Here is a 16905-nt window from a genome sequence, read left to right as displayed (position 1 = left end):
TCATACCCGTCTCCCTCCAGTCTCCTCTGCACCACCGTCCCAATGTTCCCCTGTCGTTCTGCAGGTGCCAACTAGGCTGGAGAGAAGTCTTTCCAGGATGATCTTTATGGTCCACCCCTGCCCATCCCTTAGCCTCTCCTTGCAACCAACACCTCACTCTCCAGGTTGGACTTCTATCTGCACCAAACCACCCAATCAGAGAGGCTCTCACCTCCTGTGCAAGCTAGGTCATCTCTAAAACATGAATCTCTGAGTATCTCCGCACAAGCCAAAGGAAATGTGTAGAAGAATGGAGAGCTCTGAGCTGTTCTGAATATGGCACTATGAGCTGGGAACAGTGACCAAGCTGCAGAAAATTTCTATCCCCTGGAGAAGCAGTTTGGAGCAGTGGTGGCATCACAAACTCAAAATCCTCAGGGACTCTGTGAGCATGTACAAGAATGACAATAAGAAGCAGTGGGGATTGCTGGCTCCCTCCCTGGGGGTCAGTTCTACAACCAAATGGGTTTCTCCAACCTCGGGTCATCCTGGTTCCAGATTCTTCTCCTCCCCATTGGCCCAACAGATAAGGCCCCAGCTTTCCTCACCTTGACAAAGATCCATATTATGCCTTTTGTCTTCCAGGCATTCCCATCATCTTAGTGATGGTCATATCTCCTCCAAGCACAATCCAGGAAGGGGAACCCTCATCTTATAGAGGAGAAACCAAAGCTTAAGAAGGTAGCAGCTAACCCCACAACTATCATGTGGCAGAGGCAGGATTAGAAAGCTGTAGAGCCTGCATCTAAGGCCCACCCTCTCAGGGTGATGAGAGGACAGCTTATGGGTAGCATCCAGCCCATAAAAATGTTCTGTTTGGTCCACAAGCGTTCTATAAAAGGTGTGAATCAGTAAAACACAATTATAAATCGAGAGTTCACATTTTTTAAAAATGCCATATTTCAAGCTTTTTCTAAAATAAATTTAAAAAAACCTAGAAGATCTGGCAATATAGGATGGCAAAAAGTCTGTTAGGGACTGACTACTGGGACAAGTGGCCCCCCACCCCTTAATGGCCCACAGCCCACTTCATTTCTTCACATACATGCCCACAGAGTCCCTATAGGATGTTGAGTCTGCGATGCCATCACTGCTCCAAACTGCTTCTCCAGGGGATAGGAGCTCTCTGCAGCTGGGTCACCACCCCCAGCTCCCGGTGCCATAATCAGAGCAGCTCAGAGCTCTCCATCCTTCTACACACTTCCCTGGGCACCAGCCACCTGGACTGGGTAGAGGTGCTCAGAGGTTCATGTTTTAGAGATGACCTTGCTTGCACAGTTGACATGTGAATCATGTCCAAGTTTGAGTGCCTATAAAAAATAGCTTTGAAATAAGTGCCTCTCCGAGTCTCTGTGCCTATTTCCTCCTTGTCATCCTCGGTAGGAAAGAACAATTGAATTAAGTCAAATTCTTTCCCTCCTGACAGAATGACGCTCAGACAGATTTGGCCAAGTTGCCCAAGAATTTCTGGTTAACAGAGATGTTCGTGCTAGAGAAAATATGAGAAAGAGGCCTTAAAGTAGTAGGGATTTTGTCACCACAGAGCTTTGCAGTGACTTAACTCATTTCTCACAGAATTAATAATTCAGATCCCACACTGTTTCAGCCAGAAGTGGCCATAAACTGCAGAGAGTTTAACCAGCCACTTCTAAAAATGGGGATTGATCCTGGGAAATGCTACCTCCACTTTAAGCCATCTCACTTGAGCAAAATGAAAGCTGTTGGATGATTTCATACCTTCATTAAAACCATCAAAGCAGAAATGTACTGCAAAGAGGCTGCCAAGGCAGAGAACATTTCCTCATGCTCCAGTAGCTCTGGCGAAGGTGGGGAGATTCAGATCCTGATTATCTTGGGGGAAGGCATTATGGTGTTCAATTCTGTTTGAAAGAAACCACACGTAAGCCCCCTAAATCTAGCATGCCATCAAGGCAGCTCCCTTGCCAGGCATGTTTATGAGGCTGGAACAAGAATGAGAAGCTGGGTGATACACACACTGAGTGACACGTGCCTTTTCTGGGTTGGAGCAAAGCTAATTCAATCTTCAAAAATCTCAAGAGGTTACCTAAGAACACTGCATTTATAAAAAGGGCCTCAAAGACCTCCAGCAAGAGGGACTCTTCCATCTCTCACCAATTTGGGGGGGACCCTGCAGCCTCCAAGCTACAGTAGAACATGACATCCCTTTCTTTGGCTAGTTCAAGGATACCTACAGGTAGATGCTTGGCCCGTCAAGCCAGGGGCTGTATTGGGAAGTATGTTAGGTTCAGACCCCAGCCTGCTGTCACTTGGAAGGGTCTGAAAGACAGCAAGCCCTTAAGAGATGTCATCATCACACCAGCATCTTCCCTGACTCCCCTCTCGTACCTGGTCCCTATGAATCCATCAGCAAAACCTGCAACTGTACCTTCAGAAGGTACCCAGCACCTGCCCACCTCTCACACCTCCAACGTTACCACTGCAAAAGCCTCCTAATCAGTTTCCCTGATTCTGTCAAGCAGCCCAAGAGATCCTTTTAAAATATAAGTCAGATCATATAACTGCTTAGCTCCAAACCATCCAATATATCTCCCCACTCGCTCAGAGTAGAAGCCAAAATTCTTGCAGTGTTTTGGAGACCATTTTGGCAGTATGCATCTCGAGCCTTTAAGAAAGTTCTTCACTGTGACCTAGTAATTTCACTTCTAGGACTCTACACTAAAGAAAGAATTAGAGATCTAGGCAATGAAGAGTTATTTAAATAGAAAAAAAAATTGGGGATCAGCAACTAAATGTCCAAGAAGAGGGGAATGGGTAAGCCCTCCACGGGACCACATGATAGAATGAGACCCAGACACTGAAATCAAGGTTTGGAAATATTTAATGGTGTGGGAACATCTTAATGATGGACTATTAGGCAGAGAATGCAGGATTGAAAATTGTGCTTTATGTATCTATACTACAGGTCTTAATTTTGTTTGTAACAAACAAAAGTCCCAGTTCTGATGCTCCCCAGCCAGGTGGCTTTGGTCAAATCTTTGAGCCTCTGAGAAGACCAGTTTCTTCAACTCTAAAAGTGAGAGGGGAACATTTTGGATCTCTCAGTTTTCACTGGTGCATGACACAGCGTAGACTTTTTAAAAAAGTAATAAACAAATCATAAAAAAAAATTCTTGCAATGCCCTGCATGGATCTCAGTGGGGGCCTGGCCACTTCTCTGAATTGATTTCCCATAACTCACCTCCTTGCTGCGGCCACTCCAGCCATTTTGCCCCTAGATTTCCCTCAGTCACACCAGAGCCCCTGCTGTCCTCAGAGCCTCTGCATTTCTTTTCCCTCTGCCTAGAGTGCTCTTCGCTCAGATCACACATGCTTTGCTCCTTCACCTCCTTCAGGTCTTTGCTCCAACATCACCTGCTTTGTAAGGCCTTCCCGTAAACACCCCGTCTAGAATCGCAGTGCCCCGCTCCCTGCCCACCGAGCTCTCTCCATCCACCTTCCCTACGCTTTCCCACAGCACCTGTCACCATCGGACATCGATATAATTTATTTACCTCTTTATTGACCATCTCCTTCCCACCCCATAGAAAGTAAGCACCGCAGGAGCAGGGATTTTTGTCTGCTTTTTTTTTTTTTTTTTTTTTTTTTTTTTTTGCGGTACGCGGGCCTCTCACTGTTGTGGCCTCTCCCGTTGCGGAGCACAGGCTCCGGACGCGCAGGCTCAGCGGCCATGGCTTACGGGCCCAGCCGCTCCGCGGCATGCGGGATCCTCCCGGACCGGGGCATGAACCCGTGTCTCCTGCATCGGCAGGCGGACTCTCAACCACTGCGCCACCAGGGAAGCCCTGTCTGCTTTTTTTTTTAACTGCTCTCTCCCCGGGGACTATAACAGTACCTGGCATGGAGCAGATGCTCGCTAAATATCTGTTGAAGGGGTGGCTGAGTCACCAGCACCGCACCCTGCACTCTCTCGCCCAGCTTCCCGAGACCCACGTGTGAAAAGCCTAATGAAAGGCTGGGGCCAGTCTGTAGCCTTGGAACAGACTCACCAATTCCTAGTCATCCTGTACACCTAAGCATAGTCACTCAACAACTATATATGGAGCACCTACTGTGTGCCAGGCACCACTCTGAGCTCAGGGGACGCAACCATGCACAAGACAGACAAGATCCCTGCTGTCCCGGAGTTTTTGGTCTGGTGGGGGAGACGGTGAGTAAAAAGAAAAATGAACAAGATCATTTCAAATTGCAATAAGAAGTAAAAAGTAAATAAACCAAGGTGGAGACAAGAGATAGAGGGTAATGAGGAAGGTGAGTCAGCTTAGACTGGGTAGCTAAGGAAGGCGTCTTCAAGGTGACATGTGAGCTGGAACCTGCACGATGAGAAGCAGCCAGATCTAGGGATGCTCTGGGGGAAGAGTGATTCAGGCGGAGGAAACAGCCACTGCAAACGTCCTAAAGCTTAGGCATCAGCTCCCTGGAAAGTCTCTCTGACCCACCCTGAGTGGGGGCCCCTCCTGTGACCCCATATGCCAGGAGCACTTTCTCTCTCAGCATATCTTGTTATTGGACTTGTCTGCGCCTTCAATTCTTTAAAGGAGGGTTCTTTTGTATCTTAATTTTTCTAGGACTTAACACAGTGGCTGGCATACAGTAGGTAGTCAATAAATGCATGCAGAACTAAAGTGATTCGAAAAAACTTTATTTTCTGATTTGACTGTAATCAGAAGTGAAATTGTGCAATGAATGTATTTAGAAACAGCATCCCTATAGGGCCACCCCTCTCACCCGCCTCCTGCAAAAATCCCATCTGCCCATTGAGACCCAAATAACATACTATCTCCTCCAGAAAACCTTCCAAAATTCCCCCAATCAGATTTTGTCTCCCCGCCATGCTACAATAGCTCTGCTTGCACCTCTGTTATGGTTCCTATCATCAGCTCTGATTTGCGTAAAAACTTCCCATGAACATTTCATAACCCATCAAACTGGGAGGAACCCAGGAGCAGGACCTGTGTCTTATTCACCTTCAGGTTCTTAGCACTTAGCTCAATAAAGGAATGACGAGAAAATCAACCACCGATAATGACAGCCAACACTTGTTGGACACCTTCCACATGCCAGAAATTTTCTGAGCACTTTTACATGATATCACTCATTCAGTCCTACATGTAGGCAAGAGGGCAGGTCCCCATGTGCAGATAGAACTGGGGCACTTGTTGGTGGACCGACACTCCGTGGTAGAACCAAGATTCCAACTCGTTCATTCTGATTCAAGAGCCCAAGCTTTTAATCACTGTGCTGAAACTGTCTTCCGATCTCTATTTTGAGTTCATCTCATCCATGAACTCAGGGCTGCCCTCCTTCCCTCTTTCCGGTGCTCCCTGAGGAACTGCTTCAATGCCAGCTCTTTTTTCCACCAGGCCTAGGGTGGGTCTGGGATTCCATTACCCGCAGTGAGCACCAAGACCCGGGGGCCCTGAGTGAGCAGGAAGCCACCGCCTCATCAGGGTCGATGACTACTTACCCACCTGAAGGCAAGCTTGTGGAGCCCTGCTATCACAGACACCCTCTAAATGGGTTCTGTTGACAACATATGGTAAGTCCCAAGGACAATTTTCCTCATCGGAGCTCCTGTTACGCAGCTAAAAATATTTACAAAGACATGACATTGTCTTCCCCTCTTTATACAGTGAGATCAAACTGTCTGAGAAAGCAAGAGTGACACCCTGCCCTGCCGTTATGTTTAAGCCTCACATCATGCATCGCAGAGGGGAAAAAAAAGGACTTTGCATCCTGAGATTTCAAAAAGACATCCTCTCTCACATGAGCCTCAAAATGTAAAAAACAAAAAACAGAAAAAAGCTTTGAGCCCCTTTCACATAAGTTGCCAAGTCCCTAGTGGAAACAACTTTACTTTTGACTTTGTAACACTGATGCCTGCAGGTATGTAACGACCTACGGAGATACCATATTCATGGGGGAGACTGCTGATTTTCCACCAGCAAAAGCAGTGATGAAACCAACAGTAAACTTGTGGGGGTTTTTTTTTCTTTTAAATACCTGCTATACCCTTTATTCAGGGAATCCTGTTCTTCTGAGGGCTAGACTACTTTGTAAATATTGCAAGCAGCAATACTTTTCTGAATGCTCATATTTGTTTTGAGTTTTCCTTTGGCTTGTCTCTTCCAATCATTAACACATCAAAGGAATCTGAACGCTAGACACATCACTGGATTTACCTACACTGGATTTTCTGCAGACTAGTAGTGTTTCCTATGATGTTGGCGCATAGCTCATCTCAGTAATTTTAGATACTGCATTAGACCTACTGGTGAGAAAATTTATTATCTTTTCCACTTCACTTTCATTCCTCTGATTACATTAAGGAGAAATGTTTCACATTGATATTAGTATTTCTTTTTTTTTTGCGGTACGCGGGCCTCTCACTGTTGTGGCCTCTCCTGTTGCGGAGCACAGGCTCCAGATGCGCAGGCTCAGTGGCCATGGCTCATGGGCCCAGCCGCTCCACGGCATGTGGGATCTTCCCGGACCGGGGCACGAACCCGTGTCCCCTGCATCGGCAGGCGGACGCTCAACCACTGCGCCACCAGGGAAGTCCGATATTAGTATTTCTTTAACTGCTCTTCTTAGTATCCCCTGACGTCCTCTTTTAAACAAAGATAGAGCAGGCTACAGGCTTGGAACATTCTAGCCACTTTCAGTAGCAAAAATTCAATAGCACTGTTTGTTTTCAAACTACTTATTTTTATAATTACTCTCTAATTATGGCAAGTGATGCTGGTTTTCCATTTAAGATGGTTTTCAAATAAAGTTGTTTTCTAAAAATATGTATTTTGACTACATTTGCATAATGGCTGTTAGGTTTACAAATGCACAGCACATCTCTAGAAGGATACACAAAAACGGATCCCGTGACTGCTTCTGGGAAGAGGAACTGCGTGGTGGAGAGACAGAGTGGGAAGGAGCAGAATGGTTTTCATTGAATATCCTTTGTCACTTTTGAAGTCTGCGCTATGGGAACACATTATCTATTCTAAAATGTACACACTGAAGAAAAATCAACCCAGTTCTTTATAAAAATTATAATTTTAAAATGTAAACGTAAACATACAAATTATTAAGAAAATAATAGTAGAGGTCATGCCAGGTTTTGGCAAATATGAGGCGGTACAAAAATGACTGAAGCCTGGAAAATGCTACCCTCCGAAGATGTGGGCGTGATGTTGCCTCTCAGAGAACAGCAGTGAGAGGTCCTTGGGCCTCCACCCAGAGCAGACACCCTGGGTTTCTTACTCATGGGAGCCGGTGGCCACGAGCACTGAAATGGAACCACGATTAACGCCGCTGACTTCACAGCTTGGGAAGCCACTCCTAGTGGACTTGTGTCCGGGAAATCATGTGATGCTCCAGCCCCAGGTAACCCAACCAGTCCATCTGGCCCAAGTTCCTTGGAAGCACAAGCTCAGTAGTAACCCCTCGCCCCTCTCTCTCTGTGCCGTTATCCTCTGAGGAAGCCCCGTGAGTGCAGCATCGGACCAACAGCCCAGCTGTGGAGCTTCACAGGCAGCAATTACCTCTGAAATGCTAAGTTATTTCCATCACTGTGGCTTTCACCCACCTCATCCAGCTGCCCATGGACTACAAAACCCTCCAGCCCATCCGTGCAGCCCACTAGGAGAACAAAGTGGCAGCAGAGCCGGTCTACAGCAGCTTGGCACTGATTCCGGCAAATGGTAGGCGTTTGACAAATAAATGGATTAACCCACCCTGGGGTTAGTTCTGGAGGGGAGAGAGAGTCCCACAGGTTTAGGTAGACTGCGTGACCTTGCAGACGCCCTCCAGCCTGACTCACAGCCAGCGAGCTTACCCACCCGCCCCACACCCGCGGCCGAGCCCTGGCTCACAGAGAGGGCTTGCCCTCCAAGGGCACTGATTTCAGGAGATCGGAATCCGGAGTTGTGTGCTTCCGCCCCCGCCCCGCCCACTCGGTCTTTCAATCATTCAGGAATGATGCGTGGAGGTCTAACCAACGAGAAGAAAACTATTCTACAGTCCTGCACGCCAGATGCATGCAACAGAAGCAAGCACTGCAGATAAAAGCACCTGTTGGGCATCAAGCATTTTCTGAGCCTGTTAGGAACTCTTGGGATATGACTCCAAATATCTGGGCAGAACAGCAGCCCGTGAAGAACATGACCACCAGAGCATCTTGTTGTCTCCCGGTGGCTGTCAACCCACACTTCCCCTCATTTCAGAATAGAAAATGGCATGGGTAACAATCAAAAATCTAAAATGGGTACAGCTCCTTCACCAATCAGGAGAGACCCCTGCTGGCTGCAGAGACAGACAGGGTCTTAGGGGCTCCCTGCTAGGCAAGACATTTGCCACCTAGTTGCTGGCCCTTTGTAAGGTCCAGTGAGTTTCCAGAGCAGAGGGCATCTCTGGGGGAGAGAGTTTCCATCCAATATGGAAGCATCGTATCTCAAGGACTTAAGACCCCATCAATCATTAGACACATCCTAATTTCAGAGATGTTAAAAGGTGAAAAAGAAAATGTGCTTCTTAGAATCTATGTAATATTTTAACACCCAAAACAAATGTAACAATGTGTGCCGGTTGAATAGCACTGGGGCTGGTCTGGGTCTTTCCCCCCTAAATAGCCACATACCAAAGGCCATGGGGAAAGCCCAGTCTTCATTCTGAGCTCTTCCACTGTCCCACCCAGCTCTAGGGGGAAGCAAAGCCAGTTCTTCAAAAAGCCTCCTTGAGCAATGACAGTCCTTCTTGCCCATCCTGAATGTTCCTCAGTGCCTGACAAGAACTGTACATGTGCTGAAACTAACTACTATATCTCCAGCTGCTGCGAGGCTGACAGAGACCTACAAGGCGGACAGAGGATTTATGGACTCAGCAGATCCATTTAATCAGCGTGTGTGACATCCTCCTGGACAGAAGCAGGAAAACTCCTTATGAAGACGTGTCTGCACAGACACTGGAATTGTGTGTGTGGGTGCCCACGTGTGAGCTGTGCGTGCACACACATCTGTGCACACGGCAAGCACGGGTCCATCTGTGCCATGTGTCCATCAGTTTGTAAAAGGTGGTAAAGCCTTCCACATTCATTACTTCTGCTGCCTTCTGCCTTTGTTTTTCTTTCTTCTTAAAGTTTGCCTTTCTAGAGTTTGGCTTCGCTCTTGAAATTTGATTTCTTGATTGAAATGAGCTGGATAGGGTGATAGACCTTATTCTGTGCTTTTAATTCTCTTTCTCCTTAGACTATTGCCTCTAGGGCAAATGCTGTGTCTTCTTTGCCTTACGCCACCCGCAGAACACCACTGCCACTGAACAAATAAATAACCAGACTTATGGAGTCTAAAATTTACAGAACAGGCTCATCTATCACAATTTTGACACCAGAGCACAGAGTCAATTATCACATATTAACTTGCTTTTGTTGGCATTTCAATGCATTTAGAGAAGATTCACTTTCTCTTCACACTGCCACCCCCAAACCCCAGTCGCTGAAAACTAGCAAAACGGAGGACACTTTACACAAAATTCAGCTTCCCCTAAGACTTTAAAAACTACTGGACAATGCACAACTTATGTCTCTTTACGAAAGATGAAGGCCCTGAATACTCTGTCTCATACTCAACCTTTGATGCCTCCCGAATATAATCTTAGATTGGGAGAAGCATTTTCACATACATTGTCAGGTATCATTCTCATTTTAAAGGTGAGCAAACTGACACCCAGAAATGAGAAATGACTTTTTACCAATGCAGGAGGAAGGAGAGAAGAAAGGGAGGGAGGGGAAAAAGGACAATTAAAGCAGAGCTGAAAGTAGAACTTAAGGCCAGGACCCTTCCCAGGCATTCATGAAACTACTTTTCCAGCAATTAATTAATTCCTCAGCCCCGTGTAGTAACATCAGTGGGGAAAGAAACTGATAGTTTTAATACTAATAGTACTGATGGTGGTAAAAGGAGTGTTAGTGAAGTAGTAGTAGTAATAGTGGTAACAGTGATAACATTACTGTCTTATCTTTATACACCAGGGAATTTTCCAGGGCACTTTCATATACAGGGTTTCATTCATTCTTCAAAACAACCTTCTGTGTTAGTTACCACAGGCGCCATCCTATGACAAGGAAGCCAGGACTCAGGAAGATCAGTCTGTTTCCAATTACCCAGCATAGGGGACTACCTCCTGCCTTCTGACAGCAGGTCCTGTCCTGGGTCCCTTGGTAGCATGGTCTCACTCTGCCTCCCTGTCCAAGCAGCTAGCCGACCCCACCCTGCACACCCAGCTGCTGAAAGTAGAACTTAAGGCCAGGACCCTTCTGTATATGGAGCGAATTGGGAGAGGGGAAGCCAGCCAGGTGCAGAGGTGAGGTGAGCTTCAGTGATGGGCTTTCCTAGGGCGGCCTGAACTGGGCTAGTTCCAAGAGAGGATTCAGGCTGGGGGTAAGGAAGGTGCAGATTCTGTCTCCTGGTCTCTGGCCAATGGTGCCTCTCTGGCTGTCTCATTCTGCCTTCAGGCACCGTTTGTCACCTCCTGGTTTATCTCCACTTACTCACAGAAAGAAGTCTCTCCTTTTGATTTTTCCATTGTCTACCTGACTGGGGCCTCCAGACCTGGGAGGTTATCCCCAGGGGCTTCAAGGTGGGCAGATCATAATGAGATCTACTGCCTGCAACTCTGCAACTCTACCTTTGGAAAACACAGTCCCCTACAATAGGTGCAAGGGCTCTTTGGCCATGTCTACCCAGTGGACACTGGCTTTATGGTGGCAAGCTGTGTAGAACACTGGTTAGAGTGCTTGGCCGGAAATGCACACACGCATGAGCTCATACACACACACACACACACACACACAGCGTGTGTGTGTAAATCTTGGTGGGACAGTGCATGTCAATGACTTTTGGGCCTAAATTTCATCAGCTTGCTTTGGGTCCCATTCCAGATGCTCTCTTTTTGGGTTGCAGTTTTCACATCTGTGAAATAATAAGGGCAACAGGCAGAGAGAGAAGCATCTTACCACCTGCCGTCCTAAGTCATGGAATTCAGGAATAAAGTGGGAGCATGGGTTTTAAAGAAAACCATCTATCCCCATCACTTCTGCAACTAACGCATATTGAGTGATAATAAAGAGTAAAACACATACAGAGAAATGTTCTGGAAATTATGGAAACAGCATCCAAATGGGGCAGTATTATCTTATGCAGAAATGACCATCCACACCCGAAACCCTGGGCTCTGGGGCTGTGGATTTGCAACCCAAATAAGCACAAATCACACAGCCCCTCCTGATGCTAGAGGCTCCTAGCCTTCCTGGGGAAGTGATGGGGATGGGGCTATTAGTACCAGACCTGCAGGCTAAATGTTCTTTCGGAAATATAAAGGGAGAAAGGGACGGTAAGACAGACCCTGGGAAGTTGGGGGGGGGGAGTAGAGAGAGAAGTGGAGCTGTCAGCATGCTTGATGTTAAATAAAACCTACCAAGACTCAGTTGAGAATTTTAGCAGAATCCAAATGTGCTATATAAAAAAAAAAAAAAAAAAAAGGCACGGCTCCCATCTCTAAGGTTCACAGCTAAGCTGGCTTAGAATCACACATGCCAAGGTTAAAAATAAAAAGCAGCCATCCCTGAATGACACAGGCTCCGAGAAGGAAGCCTGAGGTATGGTGTTTGGTGGCTGAGCACAGAAGAGGGAGTGCAGGGGCTGGGTGCAGGGAATAGGTGTTTAGTGGAGGGCTCAATTAAAGCCAATGCTCACAATTTTGCTACTTTGCACTTAAAAGGCACTTCACTTTGGCAAAGGGTTTCATAATGATCTTTAGATTTTCCATCGAGGAAATCCTGCCGTGCATTAGAGTATGGCCATGGCTGACCCACATGGTGCTCTGTTGTTAGATGTGTTTGCCTCTCCCACCCCACAGTCTGGCTCAGACGCTGTCCTCAAATACTTCGTACACCCAGATGGGATGCCTGGGGGTCACAGTTTGGAAAGCACCAGACCTGCCATTCTGTGCCACCCTCCCTATTCCCTAGAGCCAACATAATGGTGCTGGGGCCACCCACAGACCAGCTGTGCCCTTGTTGCACTCCACTGGAGATGGACTGTGTGTCTGCTTCCTGAGGAAGGGGCATGTCCCACCCCTGGTCCCATAAGCCATGACCACTGCAGTCCAGGGCTCCCTGGCAAAGGGGACAAGTTGGCCCTGTTGCCCCGATTCTTACAAATCCAGGGTCCTTATTATGAGCCCAGTGGGGTCCTCCTTCTAATGAAGTTGTCCTTTTTCCAACATGCTTATGACTTTCTACTCCCTAGAGGGTTTACTTCTATAAAATTTTTAAAGAATAGCCTCAGCTACTGTGTCAGCTACCATGTTACCCCTCCCCAGTTCCATTACTAGGCAGACATTTCTAGCAAGTCTTCAAGGGATCAGGCAAATGGTGAGAAATTTGTGACCCAGGTTTTATGGGGACCACATACATTACACCACCCCCAGGGATGCCCTGCTCAGCCCACACATGGGCCAGTCCTACACTTCAGCACCATACAGGGCTTGGGAGGGAAATGGGCATTGAACAGTGGAGGCTACTACCTTCCAGAAGCTTCAGGCTATTCCCAGACACCACCAGCTTGGGTGACTGTCATCCCTGGCAGTGCAGTGGGGGAGTGGACAGTCTGCCTATGACTGGTTGCCCCTATGACCCTAGCCAGCCTTCATCTGAGGTGCCTACAAGTATTCCAAATTCCCCACCCTGGCTGCTGGTTTAGAAGCATCGCCCAGTGCGAAGTGTCTCTGACACTTTTAGAGCGCTTAGAAAGGCCTTGAGAGGCACACAGGGCAGGGACTTTTCCTGATCCTTGTGATGGACCAGAAAATCAAGGCGCAATGAAGTTTAGGAATTTGCTCAAGCTAAGTGACGGAGCCAAGACTCACATCCAGGGTCCTTTCCACTATTCAAAAACACTAATTCAGGGTCAGAGTGACTGGGAGTCTCAGGCCAGATACAGCAGCAAATACCTGGAGCTCAGAATGAGACTCCAGAAGGGACCTTTGTCATGCCCACACCTCAGGGGATGCGCTCTCCTTCGGCCTGCACTCCGGGGACCTCGCCCAAGCGCAGAGCCCTGCCGCGCGGGGGCCCTCTTCGGACTTTCCCTTCTCTGGGTCCGTCAAATGCCAGGAAAGATCTGGCGAGACTCAGGAGAGGGCTGTGTTCCGGCAGCACCTGTCCTGGCTGCCCCTTCCCTGGGCACTCGGCTTTACCCCGGACGCCGGACACGGAGCCAGCCCTCCAACTCGCCCCGAGGTCAGGCCAGAGATCTCCCTTCCCTTCCGGCGATTCCAGAGCCAACTGTCCTTCGCCGTTCAAGAAACCGGGGCCCGTCTGCACAATCACTGGGAAGTTCTGGATAAATCCTTCTGCTAGAGTTCCCCCACCCCCTCACATGTCAACCGGAGCCCACTCAGCGAGCCGGGTTAAGGGGAAGCGAAAGCGCAGAAGATGGCTCAGAGGACGGAGCCGATTGGAGCCGGGGCGCGCTGAGTGGGGCTCCCCTCCTTACCTGTACCAGTCCAGCCCGCGGCCGTAGTTCCTGTCGAAGAAGTGGGGCTCGGTGCCCAAGGCCCGCACATCCGGGTGCACGCGGATAAACTCCAGCACGGCGCGGGTGCCCCCCTTCTTCACGCCCACAATGAGGGCTTGGGGCAACCGCTTGGTACCCAGCTTTGGCGAGCCGGAGTGGTTGGAACCGGAGAGGCGAAGGGCGGGCGCGGCAGCGGCGGGCGCGCTGGAAGCGCTGGGCTCGCTGGGCGTCGGGCCCGGGAGATCGCAGGGCCGGGACTTCTGGAGAAGTTTCTGGCCGCCCGCGCTGGCGCCGCGGAGGCAGCGAGGCGCGCCAAGGAGGCGGCTCTGGCCGAGGTCGTCGCAGCAGCACAGGAGGCTGTAACACAGGTAAGTGCAGGAGAGCGAGAGCGTGAAGGCGAAGAGCAGCCTGCGCGCCCTCCGCGGCTGAGGTGGCCCCGCACGGCCCAGGACCCTATAGGCCATGGCTCCATGGGCCCGCGCCGGAGGTCATGGTTTCCGAGGGAGCGCCGGCGGCGGAGCGGCTGGGGCCCTGCGGCCGCCTAGAGGGCTCGAGCGGCGCGGCCCGGGCCACGGGGGTCGGCCATAGGGGGCGCCGTCTTCTCCGGGAGCTGCCGGCCCGGGCGCGCACCATGCCCGGGGATCCCGGAGGCGGCGTCTCCTCGGGGAACGGGCGGCGGCGGCGCCTCCGACATCCCCGCGTCCTGGGCTCCGGGGCTCCGGGCAGCGGGGCGGTGCCCGGCGCTCCTCGGCTCTCACGTGCGCCGGGTTAGAAGCGCGCCCAGCGCCCGAAGCCCCATCCCGGATCCTCGCGCCGCGGCGCCCCGAACGCTCGGCGGCGGCGCGGCGGTGCGGGCGGGCGGGCCGGACGGTGGCGCTGGCCGCCGGCCGCGTTCCGGCTCCTCGAGAAATGCGGGGCCGAGCGCGCTGCCGGCTCTATTTAAGGAGTCGCCTGACGTCAGCCGCGCGGGTCCCCCGAGCCCGCGCCCCGCCCGGGGACCCGGCCAGCCCCTTGGCCCCCACTCTCTATCCCTCCCAGGGACACACCACCCCGGGCCCTCCCCCACATAGGCAGCTCCCTAAGGAGCCCGGGCCAGCTTGGGGTGGTGAGGGGGAAGGTGTCGAGGCATTTGCTCCTCCGGGAGGCTGGATACCCCAGGCCTCCCGACACCCAGGAGTTCGAGATTGCGCCAACATCCAGACCCAGACAGAGACCCGGGCACAGACGCAAGCACTCTGCACTGATAACAGGTCCCACCACACTGACACACGCACGCACGCACAAACACAGGTACACGCGTACCTGAGCGGGATACACCCCCGGACCCCACATGGGGAGGGGAGAGAGAAATCTAACCTGGGCGCAGAAACACCCACAGGGACACTCCCTCTTCCGCCCACCCCCGTTTCACCCAACGGACACCCAGAGCCCGGAATCGGACATCGTGCGGTGTGCGCACGCAGGCGCAGGACTGGGACACGCGCTCTAGACGGGATGGGCGGAGGAGCTGAGCGTGAGTGAGATTCCGTGACTATCCGTGGAGCTCCTTGGACTCCCGCGGGCTGACTCACACCCCGGCGGCTCGCTCTCACACCCATGAAGCGTGCATCCCCACCCACTGTCACTCCACCTCTCCTTGGGCCTGGCGGAAGAGCGAGCCCCAAAGCAGCGGACTCCCCGAGGGCGGGTCCCTCTCAGCCGCCGCCCCCTAGCGGTGGGCTGCTCCCCGGGGAGCTGACCAGGGTCCCACAGCGTCCCTGAGGTCCAGGACTTCTGCACGCAGTGGCACTGGGAGGAGGAAACAGAGGGCGCGGAGGACTTATCCAGGAGCAGTTCCTCCTCGAATGGCTCCTAAGTGACTGCCCACAGGACAGTTATCAGTGACCGTGCCCAGAACAGGCTTGCGTGACCAACCCCAGTACTGCCCCGCGTGACCACACTAGCGGATCAGAACTGTTCATCAGACAGGCCTAAATGACCATGGCTAAGAACGCAGCTGGGCTGTCACTCCACAGTGCCATGTCATCCTGTCCAGGTGTTCACCAAGTGAGTACCCCCATGAAGTGTCTGAGTGACCACTGCCCTCACTGCACCCCTCTCTCTCCCCAAACTGAGCATCCTTTTTCAGGGTCCTTCTTCAGGGAATAATCTGGTCAGGCTCTGTGGACTTTAGCCCAAGCTAAGGGAATATTCTGTCCCCAAACCAGACCCATCCCTAGAAACCTTAGGCCAATCCCTCTCCTACAGATGGTAACAACTAGGAAGTTTGTTTCAAGCACTGGGCATGTGTTAGCTCACTTAATATTCACCACAACCTATGAGATTGTTACCATTATCCTCACATCACGTCGCTTCCTTAATCCTAACATTTATTGAGTGCTTGTTTTGTGCCAGTAACATGCAAATCACTTGGCATTCACTACCTCATTTATCTTCAGCGACAGGTACTATTATAATTCCTAATTTACAGACAGTGAGATCAAGGCTTAATGAACACATACTCAGTAATTGGATGAGCTGGGATGAAACCCAGGCAGTCGGACTCCAAGATTCAAGCTCTTAGTTAGAGTGCTTTGCAGTTTCCTAAGTTCCTTTGACCATTCCTCACATAATTCCATCCTAGATCTGAACTAATTTGTCTATATCACTTCTGAAGTCTGACACCTGGGACTGAATGAGGAATTCCCCAGTGTAGACTGAAAAGCTCAACAGACTGAAAATTTCAACAGGACTCTCCCCTCCCTTCCGTAAACTCTGTTTCTAGTAATGCCTCCCATGACTCCATCATCTTTTTCTTGTAGCTACATCACACTGCTGACAGCTCAAGCTTCAGCCAAGTAATGTCTCTAAGTGTTTCTTACAAGTGCTGCTGATTAAGGCACATCTACACCATACTGTGCTTGTACAGTGGGCTTTTTTGGACCCAACACGTAGGTCCTTACACATTTGACCTGATTAAATCGTATTATCTCATCATCTCACTCCTCCATTAAAAAAAAATGTCTACTTGAATCTTGAATCATGACATAGCTTTCATTTATTCAAAAAGAAAAAGTAAAAAGAAGGAATGCCAACAGCTTTACCCTAGATTCCAGGTATACCTTGGGCAATGTGTTGACAGCTCTGAGCCTCAGTTTTCTCAGCTGTACAATGGGGAGTTATGACCAACTTAAACCTCTTGGGGTTCTGATGTTGCATAATTCTGATTCCATTATTCGAGGCATGAACCGTTCTATTGGCATCATCCCATCTCTGTGTT

The 16905-nt window shown here is 50.1% G+C and overlaps 1 protein-coding gene across 1 annotated transcript in view; it reads right to left on the bottom strand.

Moving 5' to 3' along the window:
- Window positions 1-14110, bottom strand: part of HS3ST2 (heparan sulfate-glucosamine 3-sulfotransferase 2) — a gene marked incomplete at both ends in the record, with an annotated part of 89069 nt that extends 74959 nt beyond the window's left edge. Inside the window, one exon of the mRNA XM_079719529.1 lies at window positions 13626-14110. Within this exon, the coding sequence (XP_079575655.1) occupies window positions 13626-14110 (485 nt within the window). The remainder of the gene's footprint in view (window positions 1-13625) is intronic.
- Window positions 14111-16905: the final 2795 nt, after the last annotated feature.

This window comes from Hyperoodon ampullatus (genome assembly GCF_949752795.1).
Source record: "Hyperoodon ampullatus genome assembly, chromosome: 14".
Lineage (NCBI taxonomy): Eukaryota > Metazoa > Chordata > Mammalia > Artiodactyla > Ziphiidae > Hyperoodon > Hyperoodon ampullatus.
This window is presented reverse-complemented; position numbering and strand designations above follow the sequence as displayed.